The sequence below is a fragment of the Bos indicus genome, chromosome 15 (genome assembly GCF_029378745.1).
Source record: "Bos indicus isolate NIAB-ARS_2022 breed Sahiwal x Tharparkar chromosome 15, NIAB-ARS_B.indTharparkar_mat_pri_1.0, whole genome shotgun sequence".
Lineage (NCBI taxonomy): Eukaryota > Metazoa > Chordata > Mammalia > Artiodactyla > Bovidae > Bos > Bos indicus.
In genome coordinates, this window is record NC_091774.1 from 7,243,863 (window position 1) to 7,258,602 (window position 14,740).

At 36.2% G+C, this 14,740-nt stretch overlaps 1 protein-coding gene across 4 annotated transcripts in view; it reads right to left on the reverse strand.

Annotated features, from left to right (window-relative positions):
* Window positions 1-14,740, reverse strand: part of CEP126 (centrosomal protein 126) — a 139,250-nt gene that overhangs the window by 118,497 nt on the left and 6,013 nt on the right. For all 4 annotated transcript variants that reach the window (XM_070803324.1, XM_070803325.1, XM_070803323.1 and 1 more), the window contains exon 2: window positions 13,467-13,586. In XM_070803324.1, coding sequence (XP_070659425.1) covers window positions 13,467-13,586 — 120 coding nt within the window. The remainder of the gene's footprint in view (window positions 1-13,466; window positions 13,587-14,740) is intronic.

Below are 14,740 nucleotides of genomic sequence, written 5' to 3' on the forward strand. Positions count from 1 at the left end.
AGAGGCTACTATCAACAATTATATGCCAATAAAATGGACAATGTGGAAGATATGGACAAATTCTTAGAAAAGCACAACTTTCCAAAACTGGACCAGGAAGAAATAGAAAATCTTAACAGACCCATCACAAGCACAGAAATTGAAACTGTAATCAAAAATCTTCCAGCAAACAAAAGCCCAGGTCCAGACGGCTTCAAAGCTGAATTCTACCAAAAATTTAGAGAAGAGCTAACACCTATCCTGCTCAAACTCTTCCAGAAAATTGCAGAGGAAGGTAAACTTCCAAACTCATTCTATGAGGCCACCATCACCCTAATACCAAAACCTGACAAAGATGCCACAAAAAAAGAAAACTACAGGCCAATATCACTGATGAACATAGACGCAAAAATCCTTAACAAAATTCTAGCAATCAGAATCCAACAACACATTAAAAAGATCATACACCATGACCAAGTGGGCTTTATCCCAGGGATGCCAGGATTCTTCAATATCCGCAAATCAATCAATGTAATACACCACATTAACAAATTGAAAAATCAAAACCATATGATTATTTCAATAGATGCAGAGAAAGCCTTTGACAAAATCCAACATCCATTTATGATAAAAACTCTCCAGAAAGCAGGAATAGAAGGAACATACTTCAACATAAGAAAAGCTATATATGACAAACCCACAGCAAACATTATCCTCAATGGTGAAAAACTGAAAGAATTTCCTCTAAAGTCAGGAACAAGACAAGGGTGCCCACTTTCACCATTCCTATTCAACATAGTTTTGGAAGTTTTGGCCACAGCAATCAGAGCAGGAAAAGAAATAAAAAGAATCCAAATTGGAAAAGAAGAAGTAAAACTCTCACTATTTGCAGATGACATGATCCTCTACATAGAAAACCCTAAAGACTCCACCAGAAAATTACTAGAACTAATCAATGACTATAGTAAAGTTGCAGGATATAAAATCAACACACAGAAATCCCTTGCATTCCTATACACTAATAATGAGAAAACAGAAAGAGAAATTAAGGAAACAATTCCATTCCCCATTGCAACAGAAAGAATAAAATACTTAGGAATATATCTACCTAAAGAAACTAAAGACCTATATATAGAAAACTATAAAACACTGGTGAAAGAAATCAAAGAGGACACTAATAGATGGAGAAATATACCATGTTCATGGATTGGAAGAATCAATATAGTGAAAATGAGTATACTATCCAAAGCAATTTATAGATTCAATGCAATCCCTATCAAGCTACCAAAGGTATTCTTCACAGAGCTAGAACAAATAATTTCACAATTTGTATGGAAATACAAAAAACCTCGAATAGCCAAAGCTCTCTTCAGAAAGAAGAATGGAACTGGAGGAATCAGCCTACCTGACTTCAGGCTCTACTACAAAGCCACAGTCATCAAGACAGTATGGTACTGGCACAAAGACAGAAATATACATCAATGGAACAAAATAGAAAGCCCAGAGATAAATCCACGCACATATGGACACCTTATCTTTGACAAAGGAGGCAAGAATATACAATGGATTAAAGACAATCTCTTTAACAAGTGGTGCTGGGAAATCTGGTCAACCACTTGTAAAAGAATGAAACTAGAACACTTCCTAACACCATACACAAAAATAAACTCAAAATGGATTAAAGATCTAAATGTAAGACCAGAAACTATAAAACTCCTAGAGGAGAACATAGGCAAAACACTCTCTGACATACATCACAGCAGGATCCTCTATGACCTACCTCCCAGAATATTGGAAATAAAAGCAAAAATAAACAAATGGGACCTAATTAAACTTAAAAGCTTCTGCACAACAAAGGAAACTATTAGCAAGGTGAAAAGGCAGCCTTCAGAATGGGAGAAAATAATAGCAAATGAAGCAACTGACAAACAACTAATCTCAAAAATATACAAGCAACTCCTACAGCTCAACTCCAGAAAAATAAATGACCCAATCAAAAAATGGGCCAAAGAACTAAATAGACATTTCTCCAAAGAAGACATACAGATGGCTAACAAACACATGAAAAGATGCTCAACATCACTCATTATCAGAGAAATGCAAATCAAAACCACTATGAGGTACCACTTCACACCAGTCAGAATGGCTGCGATCCAAAAGTCTACAAGCAATAAATGCTGGAGAGGGTGTGGAGAAAAGGGAACCCTCTTACACTGTTGGTGGGAATGCAAACTAGTACAGCCACTATGGAGAACAGTGTGGAGATTCCTTAAAAAACTGGAAATAGAACTGCCTTATGATCCAGCAATCCCACTGCTGGACATACACACTGAGGAAACCAGAAGGGAAAGAGACACATGTACCCCAATGTTCATTGCAGCACTGTTTATAATAGCCAGGACATGGAAGCAACCTAGTTGTCCATCAGCAGATGAATGGATAAGAAAGCTGTGGTACATATACACAATGGAGTATTACTCAGCCATTAAAAAGAAAACATTTGAATCAGTTCTAATGAGGTGGATGAAACTGGAGCCTATTATACAGAGTGAAGTAAGCCAGAAAGAAAAACACCAATACAGTATACTAACGCATATATATGGAATTTAGAAAGATGGTAACAATAACCCTGTGTACGAGACAGCAAAAGAGACACTGATGTATAGAACAGTCTTATGGACTCTGTGGGAGAGGGAGAGGGTGGGAAGATTTGGAAGAAGGGCATTGAAACATGTATAATATCATGTATGAAACGAGTTGCCAGTCCAGGTTCGATGCACGATACTGGATGCTTGGGGCTAGTGCACTGGGACGACCCAGAGGGATGGGATGGGGAGGCAGGAGGGAGGAGGGTTCAGGATGGGGAACACATGTATACCTGTGGTGGATTAATTTTGATATTTGGCAAAACTAATACAATTTTGTAAAGTTTAAAAATAAAATAAAATTAAAAAAAAAAAGATAAAAAAAAAAAAGAAATTTTGCTTCTGAGAAGAGGAGGTAAACAGACTTTCTGCTATGTCTTTCACTAAGTACAAATAAGAATCTTGGACATTACATTTTTAAAAAAAAAAATTTAGAAGAGTCTGAAAGATGGAGAGAAGGAGGTAAACTGGCTAGGGACCTCAGGATCCAAGGGAAAACATGATCGTAAGCTCCCTGAGTTTTCTTTTGGCTTCTTATATCCCATACCTGGAGTGGGAGAAATAGGCAACATAGAAATGTCAACAGGACAAAAAAGCACCATCTCTCAGTTCACCACCACCACCACCAAAAAAAAAAAAAAAGAGTCTGCTATCTGTAGCTCCATGAGGAGGAAAAGGCCAGTGTAACAAGACAGAAAACTTTTTGACAATAATCTTATTACTCCATCCAAACATCACAGAAAAAAAGACCTGTGGTTCTTTTCCCATCTAAGCCAAGATTGAGTAGGGAGCCTAGATTTCATTTCCATCCTCGCCAGAATGTAGCCGGAACTGGCTGTCAGAGCAGCTCAGTAGAGTGCTAGGCTTTCATCCCCATCCAGTGATAATGAGGTCCTTCCTAGTCCCAGTATTAGCAGTAATTACCTGGCGAGTCTGCACTATCACCTGCCTTGCAGTGATGAGCTATCCCCTACTTCCCCTGGTTGGATTCTGTTCAAGAGGCCTGTGGAAAGACAAAACTTTTACCAACTTTCACTAACAGTAATGAGGCCACTCCCAATGTGGTGCCAGTGGGGACCACGTGAGGAGCTGTAACTCCAACTGCCCAGAAGTGATAAGAAGTCTCTTTCCCAACCCTGTCAACAGAGGGGTAAACCTAGACTTCCACCTCCAACAGTCAGCAATGAAGCAGTGTCTCCCCCTCCTACTCCTTTCTTCTGCTGGCACAGTGCCAGAGAAAGCCCACTAAGGCTGAAGGTTTAAGTAAGTTTCAGAGTCTCATAACAAGATATGAAAATGTCTGATTTCCAGTAGAAAAATCACTTGTCATTCTAAGAACCAGGAAGATCACAAACTAAATGAAAAAAGATAGTCCATAGGCCAACACCAAGTTGACAGGTTTGCAAATGAAAACATAAAGTCTCAAAAACTAAACAGAAGATACAAAGAAAACCCAAATGGAAATTTTAGAACTAAAAAATACTATTGAAAGAAAAATACTCAGTGGATTTATTAGGAGATTCAACATAGAAAGTATGTCAATTCTTCCCATACCCTTTAGATATACAAGTATAAAGCAATTCCTATAAAAATCCTAGTGGAATTTTTTACAGATACAAACTAGATTATTTTAATTTTATATGTAAAGGCAAAATAATAGAATAAAAGAATTTTGAAAAAAAAAAAATGGAAGGAAGTGATTTGAGGACTTACAGCCACAGTAACCAAAACTGGGTAATAGCCTTGGTGGAGGGATGAAAATGAAAGTGAAAGTGAAGTCACTCAGTCATGTCTGACTCTTTGCGATCCCATGGACTGTAGCCTATCAGGCTCCTCCGTCCATGGGATTTTCCAGGCAAGAGTGTTGGAGTGGATTGCTATTTAAAGAACAAAGAAATAGACCCACATAAATATGCACAAATGATTTCTGACAAGGATGCAAAAAATTCATGGAGGAAAGATAGTTTTTGAACAAAGAATGCTGGACTAATTGGATATCCATAGGTTAAACAAAACAAAACCAAAAAACCATGACCTATGTCTCACACACTATAAAAAAATTAACTTAAAATAGATCACACACCTAGACTGTAAAAACACAAACTTTTTACAGTTTGTAAGTCTATAAACTTTTAGGAGAAAATATTCAGGACCTAGAACTAAGCAAAGACTTCTCCAAAAATCCAATCTATAAGAAGAAAAAGTTATAAACTGGACTTCATAAAAATGAGAAACTTGCTCTAGGAAAGACTCTATTATTAAGAAGGTGAAAATATAAACTCCAGTGCAGAATAAAATATTTGCAAACCACACATTTGACATAGGATTTGTACCTAGAATATATAGAGGGCTCTCAAAACTCGACAGTAAAAAAGAAAATAATCTAATTAGAAAATGGATGAAAAGTCAATCCAAGACAAAGGAAAAGACTCTGATGCTGGGAAAGATTGAAGGAAGGAGAAGGGGACAACAGAGGATGAGATGGCTGGATGACATCACTGAATCAATGGACATGAGTTTGAGTAAACTCTGGGAGTTGGCGATGGACAGGGAGGCCTGGTGTGCTGCAGTCCAAGGGGTCGCAAAGAGTCGGACACAACTGAGTGACTGAACTGAACTGAAGACAAAGGAGGCAAGGCTATACATGGAGAAAAGACAGTCTTTTCAAGAAGTGGTTCTGGGAAAATTAGATGGCTATCTGTAAAACAATGAAATTATAATATTCTTTAACACCATATAAAAATAATCTTAAAACAGATTAAATATCTAAATGTAAGGCTAGATACTGTAAAATTCCTAGAGGAAAATATAGGCAGAACACTGACACAAATCATAGCAATATTTTTGGAGCCATCTCTTGGACTAATGGAAATAAAAACAAAAACAAATAGGACCTAATTAAACTTAAAAGCTTTTACACAGCTTTTGCACATAAACAAAATGAAAAGACAATCTATAGTCTGGGATAAAATATTTGCAAATGATGCTATTGACAAGGAATTAGTTTCCAAAATATAAAAACAGCTCACATAGCTTCAATATCAGAAAAACAAACAACCCAATAAAAAAAATGGGCAGAAGACTTAAAGAGACATTCCTCCAAAGAAAACGTACAGATGGCCAATAGACACATGAAAAGATGCTTAATATCACTAATTATTAGAAAATCACAACTACAGTTAGGTATCATCTCATACCAGTCAGAATGGCCGTTATTAAAAAGCCTACAAATAATAAATACTGGAGAGAGTCTGGAGAAAAAGGAACTCTCCTAAATTGTTGATGGAAATTTAAACTGGTGCACCCACTGTGGAGAACAGCATGGAGGTTCCTTACAAAGCTAAAAATAGTCACCATATGATTCTGTAATCACACTCCTGGGCATATATCTGGAGAAAACTCTGATTTGAAAAGATACATGCACCCCAATGTTCACAGCAGCACTATTTACAATAGTCAAGACATGGAATGTTAGGTAGGAAGTTAGGCATGAGCAATGAGGGGTGGCTTAAGGGAAAGGGATGCAACCTGATCTCTAAACCCCACCTCAGACACTCACAGGAGAGCTCACAGATATGCTACAAAAACAGCCACAGAGACTTTTCCAATTCTTGCCCATGTGCCCTAGGCCCACAGTGGATACAGACTCGCCACAGGGCTTCTCCAACTCTGGCACATTCTCTCTTGTACACAGCTGTGTCCTCAAGTATCCTTAGGCAGCCAGGAGCCCATTAAAGGTTCATAAATATTCTATACATACGTATGATTATAACAGACTGAAATATGGGAAAGCAGGACCAATAGAGCCTGTTATGTAACTTGCAACTATTAACAAAGCTCCCAGCCCACCCCTACCTAGATGAATATGTAAAAATGCTATTTTTGCATGTGCCCAGACATGCCCCCTTCCCTGATTGACCTTGAGCATACATCCATTTGCATTCCCTTTCCTGATTGGTGGTAGGTACACAGGGCAGAACCAAGAGGAGGAGATGGGAAGTATAAAAATGGAAGCCAAGAGGACCGTAGCCACAGCTGCTGCCAAGTCTCCAGAATGTACTATCCACTCTTTGGTTTAATAAAAGTTCTGTCTGCTTGAGCTGTAGTTGATCTGTAACTAGTCTGTTGTTTTGAATCCTTGCTATTATGAGACAACAGTCAAGATATCCTGCCTGCTTTAGCTGTAATTAGTCCATCATTCCAAATCTTTGTTATGGATGAGACAAAAATGAAAGGAGAGAAATAAACCAACCTGACAGAAGCAACCAAAATGTCCACTAACAGATAAATGGATAAATTAGTAGTATACATATACAAAGGAATATTACTTGGCCATAAAAAGAAAGAAATAAAACCATTTGCTTATGGACTTAGAGATTACCATATTAAGTGAAGTTAGAGAAAGATAAATATGATACCACTTATATGTGGACTCTAAAAAATGATACAAATTAACATATTTACAAAACAGAAATAGTCTCAGACATAGAAAACAAATTTATGGTTACAAAAGGGGATAGTGGGAGGGGCAGGAAGATAAATTAGGGGTTTGGGATTAAAATATACTCACTACTATACATAGACTAGGTAAAAAACAAACAAGTTTGTAATACTCAATATTACAGGATATTGAGTACAGGGAACTGCACTCGATATCCTGTAATAACCTGTAACAGAAAAGAATCTAAGAACGTGCATATACGTATAACTGAATCACTTGGCTGTGCACCTGAAACTAACATAATATTGTAAATTATCTATACTTCAAAAAAATTGAAAATGGATAAAAGACATTATGAGAAATTTCATAGATAGGCAGATGGCAAATAAGCACATTAAAAGATATTCTGCATCAATAGGCATTAAGAAAATATCAGTTAAAACCACACCAAGATATTATTACACCTTTGTTGTTGTTGCTGTTTAGTTGCTAAGTTGTGCCCAATTCTTTGCAACCCAATGGAACTGTAGCCCACTAGGCTCCTTCTGTCCATGGAATTTCCCAGGAAAGAATACTGGAGTGGGTTGCCATTTCCTTCTCGATACTATACCTTTAAGAATGGCTAAAATACAAAATAGTTACAATATCAATGCTAATGAGGATGTGGAAAACTGGATCACTCTTACACTGCTGGTGGATAGTCACTCTGAAGACCAATTTAGCAGTTTTTTAAAAGACTAAACCACCATATGATCCAGCAATTGTACTCCTTCATTTATTCCAGAGAAATAAAAATGTTCAGTTCAGTTCAGTTCACTCAGTTGTGTCCAACTCTTTGCGACCCCATAGACCGAAGCACTCCAGACCTCCCTGTTCATCACCAACTCCCGGAGTTTACTCAAACTCATGTCCATTGATTCGGTGATGCCATCCAACCATCTCATCCTCTGTCATCCCCTTCTCCTCCTGCCTTCAATGCTTACACAAAAACCTATACATGAATATTCATAGCAGCTTTATTCATAGTAACTCCAAACTGGGAACTACCCAGATATCCTTAATGGGTGAATGGTAATAATCCATTCGATATTAATCGATAATAATCCAGCGATCTGGATGAATCCCAGAGAAATGGGTTGAGTGAAAAAAGGCAATTCTGAATCATACATAAATCATCATATATATAATATATACACTATACATATATATGATAGTATTTATATAATACTCTAGAAATGAAAAAAATTACAAAAATGAGAACAGATTAGTGATTTCCAGGGGATGGGTGTGGGAGGGAAGTGGGTATGGGTATAAAAGGGCAATGTGAAATAACAGAAATGCTCTGTGTCTTGACTATATAAATGTCATTATCCTGGTTGTGAGACTGCACTATAGTTTTTCTAGATGTTACCACCGGGGAAAACTGAATAGAGAGTATAATGTGATCTTGGGCTTCCCCAGTGGCTCACCGGTAAAGAATACACCTGCAAGGCAGGAGCTGCAGGAGACGCAGGTTCATCTCTGGGTTGGGACGATCCCCTAGAGAAGGGCATGGCAACCCACTCCAGTATTCTTGCCTGGAGAATCCTATGGACAAGAAGAGCCTGGCAGGCTACAGTCCAAAGGGTCACAAAGAGTCAGAAATGACTGAAGCAAGTCAGCATGCATGCATGGGATCTTTCTGTATTTTTTTTCACAATTGCAAGTGAATCTACAATTACCTCAAAATGGAGGCTCAGTGGTAAAGAATATGCCTGACAATGCAGGAGACCTGGGTTTAATCCCTGGGTGTAGAAGATCCCCTGGAGAAGGGACTGGCAACCCACTCCAGTATTCTTGCCTGGGAAGTCCCAAGGATAGAGGAACCTGGTGGGGTACAGTCTATGGGGTCTCAAAGAGTCAGAAATGACTTAGCGACTAAACAGTAACAATAACAAAGTTAAATTTAACTTTAAAAAAGAAATTACAGCTACGCAGTAAGGGAAAAAATCTTTTAACAAAGAATTCACCAAGCTAACCAGTAGAGGCTAGTATTGTAAACTAATTAAACTTAATAGCTCAAGGGCAACACAGTAACATAACAGAGTAAAATATTTTGATGCCCATAATAATGATTCAAAGGCATGAAGAAAAGATCAAACACATTTATCATAATCTATATAAAAGATGACAGAAATATGCATTGTAATTTAGATTTGTATTAAAAATGTCAGAATAAGGTTTGCATAATTGATGAGTATTCCTTTTCTGACAATGCTCTTCATGAGCCACCCATAACTGACCCTTGACTCCTACTGACCCTACTACTCAATCCCGACTCTGCCTTCATAGGCCAGCTTCATACCTTCTCTTGCTTAGATTCCCATAACAGCTTTCTACCCCTCCTCTTTGCCTCCAGCCTATGCTTTCAATTCATTCTCTACCCTTTGTTATAATGAGATAAAATATGAACATGAGCATCCATCTCTCTTTTACTCTTTCAACAGCATCTCAGGATAGAGTTTAATTTCTTTAGACTGGCACAAAAGTTATTTTAGTAATGTCTCCTGTCAGCTCTATAGTTTCCTCTCCTGATACCCTTCCACATTTTCCAGTGCCTAAATCACATAAAACTATTTTTTAATGTCTTTTATTTCATAACATTTAAGTTTTTTCACATATTGTTCTCCTTTGCCGCTCAAGTGAGCTAACTCCTCATTATCTAATAAGAATTTACCCTTCCAGGAATTCTTTGTCATGTACTGTGTGAGATGTACTTCCACAGCACCTTGTTGGTGACTCAATTGTAGTATTTACTGTACAGCACTACCATCCTTTTTTTTTTTTTTTTTTTTTACTACTTCATTATTAGTAAATAGAAAGCAAGAATGATGCATTTTATTTTTTATCCTCTGGTATATGAAAGGTGGCTCAGATGGTAAAGACTCTGCCTTCACTGTGGGAGACCCACGTTTGATCTCTGGGTTGGGAAGATGCCCTGGAGAAGGAAATGGCAACCCACTCCAGTATTCTTGCCTGGAGAATTCCATGCACCGAGGAGCCTCGTGGGCTATGGTCCATGGGGTTGCAAACAGTAGGACATGACTCAGACTGAGAGACTAACACTTTCACTACACTTTCAAATGTTAATTGAATGAATAAATGTTATCCTTTATAACACATTCAATAGCTGAAAATAACTTCTAAATATCCTGAATTCCTTTCATTTCTCTTTAATATATTATGAACATATTATGGATAACATGGGCTTCACTGGTGGCTCGGTGGAAAAGAACCCACCTGCAATGCAGGAGACGTGGGTCTGATCCCTGGGTTGGGAAGATCCCCTGGAGGAGGGCATGGCAACCCACTCCAGTACTCTTGCCTGGAGAATCCCATGGACAGAGGAGCCTATGGGCTACAGTCCATAGGGTACCAAAGAGTTGGACACAACTGAAGCCACTGAGCACGCATGCATGGATAATATATCCAAGGATATTTAAATCTACTGATAATTGGATTTATTTGAATCTGTTTATATTTTTTAGCTTATTCCATACATCTATATATGTAGGCTTGATTAATATGACTTAAATTCCTTAAAGTATAAGTCCTTATTTATTCCAAGGTACAGTTTTCCTGCTTCATGGGGAACTCCATATTCCACCATTCTCACAAATAGATAATGTAGCTACCTCATACTTCATGTTCACCAAATAATTCACCCTGTGATTCTCTAGGTAATTTTTTTTCTGCCTATAGGATATTTAAGGAAGCTTCTTTATTATAGGTTTTAAAGATTCTTCCAAAGTGCCTGACCCTCACCACTTGCTAGTGTTTCCTCTTTGCTTTATTTGGGCAGTTTTCCCCATTCAATCCTTTTCTTTCTTATTATGCCAGTTGGTTATATAGTTACATAGGAGTTTTGTCTGATCATCTGAACTTTTAAGCCTACATACTTACATTATATTGTTTTAAAACTATTTGAATGTTTCTTTCGAGTTCTTTACTTCTTAAAATTTATTTCTATTTAGTTTCCTCATGAAGCCATATTGGATCTGATTATTGACATTTCTAACTTATAATGATGAAACAGATTAACCAAAATTATTTTTTCTCCTAATATAGTGTTTAATAATTGGTACTGAATTAGCTATGCTGTTGATGAATAAATGCCTCTTCACTAATTTATCAAAAGATAGTTCTAAGTTGAAAATTAAAAACAATGTAGGAAATAAGTTAATATTCTTTAAGTATGTGTATATATTAAAATTACTTGGTCCACAAAGCAGCCTAACTAGAAAGTTATTTGAGGTTGTGTTCCCACAAATTAATATTATAAAACAAAACAAAAAAAGGGATGCTATGGAAGACAAGAAATTGTGGCTCTAATTGCTAAGAGCAATTAAGGGAAGTCTCAGGATGCCTATTGTGATTAGGTCTATGGGTGTATCTATTACAGCAGTAACTACTGGTGGAGGAAGGTCTTGGAGAGAAACAAAGGGGACTTCACTGTATGAATACTGAGTGACAGAATAGAAAACTTAAGAATGCGATAAACACATACAAGAAAAATACTGGCAACAGAAACGCAAAAAATGGTAACAAGAAAATAAAATGTGTGTGATTTTTAGGCAATTAATAAAAGTAAAAAAGAGCACTTGGGGCTATGAAGATCTTTTGAGTACTACTGGGGAGACAGTATTGACAATGTCAAAGTACAAATTTATCTTATTTTGTAGGAAAACACCTAAGTGTTAGGAGACCATCTCTACCTGTAGGAAAAATAGTTTTTCTAAACTCTGACCATAATATGAATAGACACCATAAACTCAGATGATGTAAAGCATACATGGATAGATAATGGCAAGGCCAAAAAAGTCACAATGATAGATATATTCTGAAGTTCAGAAGTGTATCTAGAATTTCGTTCCCTTTATAAAAGGTGAATATAGAAATAAATGATTAGTGTTTAAAAAAACACTTTTATGTGGTTTTACATAAAAACAGGTTTTCTTTACCCATCTGTAGGGCAACAGAAAAGGAAAACATAATGAAATTATACTGGAAAATGTACTGCCTCTTAGAATTTTAAACCCAAAATTTTCTTCTATATTTTCTACATCAGAATTCTTATGGTATTTGATGAGACAAGATAGGTTGGAACTTTATGAATCAAATGCCACATATAAAGCCTGCCATTTCATACAGCAAGACTATTAAAAATGTACAATTGACAGATACTAATTTGTTAATAAAATAAGCTTTAATGTTGAAGCACTACATGACAAATATTTTGTATATGTGTTCTCAACCATTTCTATTATTAAACTTTTTTGCTCTACATAATAATTCCTTGAAATACATAGTATTAATTCCAATCATAAATGAGAAACTAAAGCTCAAAGAGCTTAAATAACTTGCTCTAACTGATGGAGCTAGGATTTTAACCTAGATCTCTGACTCCAAAGCCAATGACTCTTTCAACATAAGATTATTCATCTTTATGGAACATCTATCAGTGCCTTTTATAAGCTTCAGGAGCTGAAAGGTAGGGGAAAAACAGAAATACACAAATAAAAAACAGAAACAAAATGAAGCTTCTTTAAATATTATCAACTACACCAGGCGGTACAGAGCTACTCTAAAGAGAAATACAGTGCCAGAAAAAAATTACAGGTAAACAATTTTATATTCCCCAAATGGGATTTGCAACATATGCCCAATGATGTAGTTAATAAACTCTAGGGATTTTCTGCTATTCAGCTATTGCAGAAATATAAACAAGGGAGAAAGAAACAACAATAAAAATGGCATAACCACTCTGCATTAAAAAATAAACCAGCAATTCAAATGAATTTTGAGAAATGTCAAGCAGAGATAGGCTTGTTTGCATTTGCGTTTTTACTTTATTTAGTTGCCAGTTTATACTAGAAAGCTCTTTTTTTAAAGTGGCAATCATTTATAAAATTCTTTTTATAATATTTCCACCATTATTCATATTTCCCCTATTTTTCTGACTGGATGAATGAGGGAAGTACATACATAAAAATTATATATAAGTGAATAATAATTAAAATAAAATATATTCTATTAGAGCATAAATGCTAATTGGTCACCTTTTATCATAAAATGACACAAAAAATGAAGAATATATTTTATAGTCATTTTAAGAAGTAGATATGACACTAATAAATTCTATACCAAGAAAAGACTGCCTCAGTTACATTTACTAAACTAGATGATACATCATTCTGTGGTGTGGCAGAAAAACAATAAAATTTAAAAGTCACAAAAATTTTGATCAATTTTATACAGAAATCACTGTCATGACTTAGGTTCATAAAATGCTACAAAGTAGAGAAATTATTAATTTATAAAGACTGAGTTTCTATGCTTTTGAATAAAATACAGTTACTTACTTTTTTCTCCGGTTTGACTCCACAAAATATTTACGTGCTCGATTTCGACATATTTTTTGTTGCTGCAGTAATATTTGGCGCTCTTCTTCTAAATTTTTCTCAAAATTAATTTTCATATCTCTAATAACAGCATAAAGTTAAGGACAGTTGTTTACGTCTTTAGTTGAATGAATGTCAGTGCTACCTGATAAATATAATTACGGCCTCATATAATGATGTAATGATTTTTTGTGGAATAACTAGTATGTGTACACATTAGTGTCAGTGTATGACTGGCAGATGTTTTATTTTTTCCTGACTTGATAATAGATCTGAAGATACATCTCATTTTCTTTGAGGAAAAATTAATTACTTTTATACATCATGAGCCTAGATAAGGAGAATGTCTATCTTTTCTTTCATTATACAGATATTTGGGTACTTATTGCTGCTAAGTCACTTCAGTCATGTCCGACTCTGTGCGACCCCATAGACGGCAGCCTACCAGGCTCCTCCGTCCCTGGGATTTATTAACAAGTTGCTATCTTAGGAATGTTGGGCTTCCCATGTGGTGCTGGTGGTAAAGAATCTGCCTGCCAATACAGGTAGATGTTAAGAGACCTGGGTTTGATCCCTGGGTCAGGAAGATCCCCTGGAGAAGGAAATGGCAACCCACTTCCAACATTCTTGCCTGGAGAATCCCATGGACAGAGCCTGGCAGGTTGCAGTCCATAGGGCTGCACAGAGTCAGACACAACTGAAGTGACTTAACACACATGTACATCTTAGGAATGCATGTAGAAAAATGAAAGGAGGTTATATTTCACTAATATAAAGTAGATGAGTTAAACGTTTTGGTCAACATTTTCATGGGATTTTCCAGGTGCCACTGCCTTCTCCAATTCACATTATGAAAGTCATATTAAAATATTAAAAATCAGTTAGCAATATAACTGGGAAAATTTGGTGATTTACTCATAGGTTATAAAACAAACCATCAGGAAAACCATACATAGCAGTGTTTACAAGAAGTTTGCCAGATAAAGAGTATTTTAGTTATCTAAATCATCCATTCATTTGAAATTTATTTCTTTAAATGTTGAATTGCTGTGGTTAACTAATGTCTGCATTTACTCAGCTACATTTCAACTGGCATTACTGAATGCCTTTATCAAGTTTATCATAGTATTTTTCTGTTTTTAATGATTCTGAAGTTTTAAGAAGTGGTCATTGAATTACCATTTCCAGTACCTCATCATTCAGTTTAGTTCAGTTGCTCAGTTGTGTCTGACTCT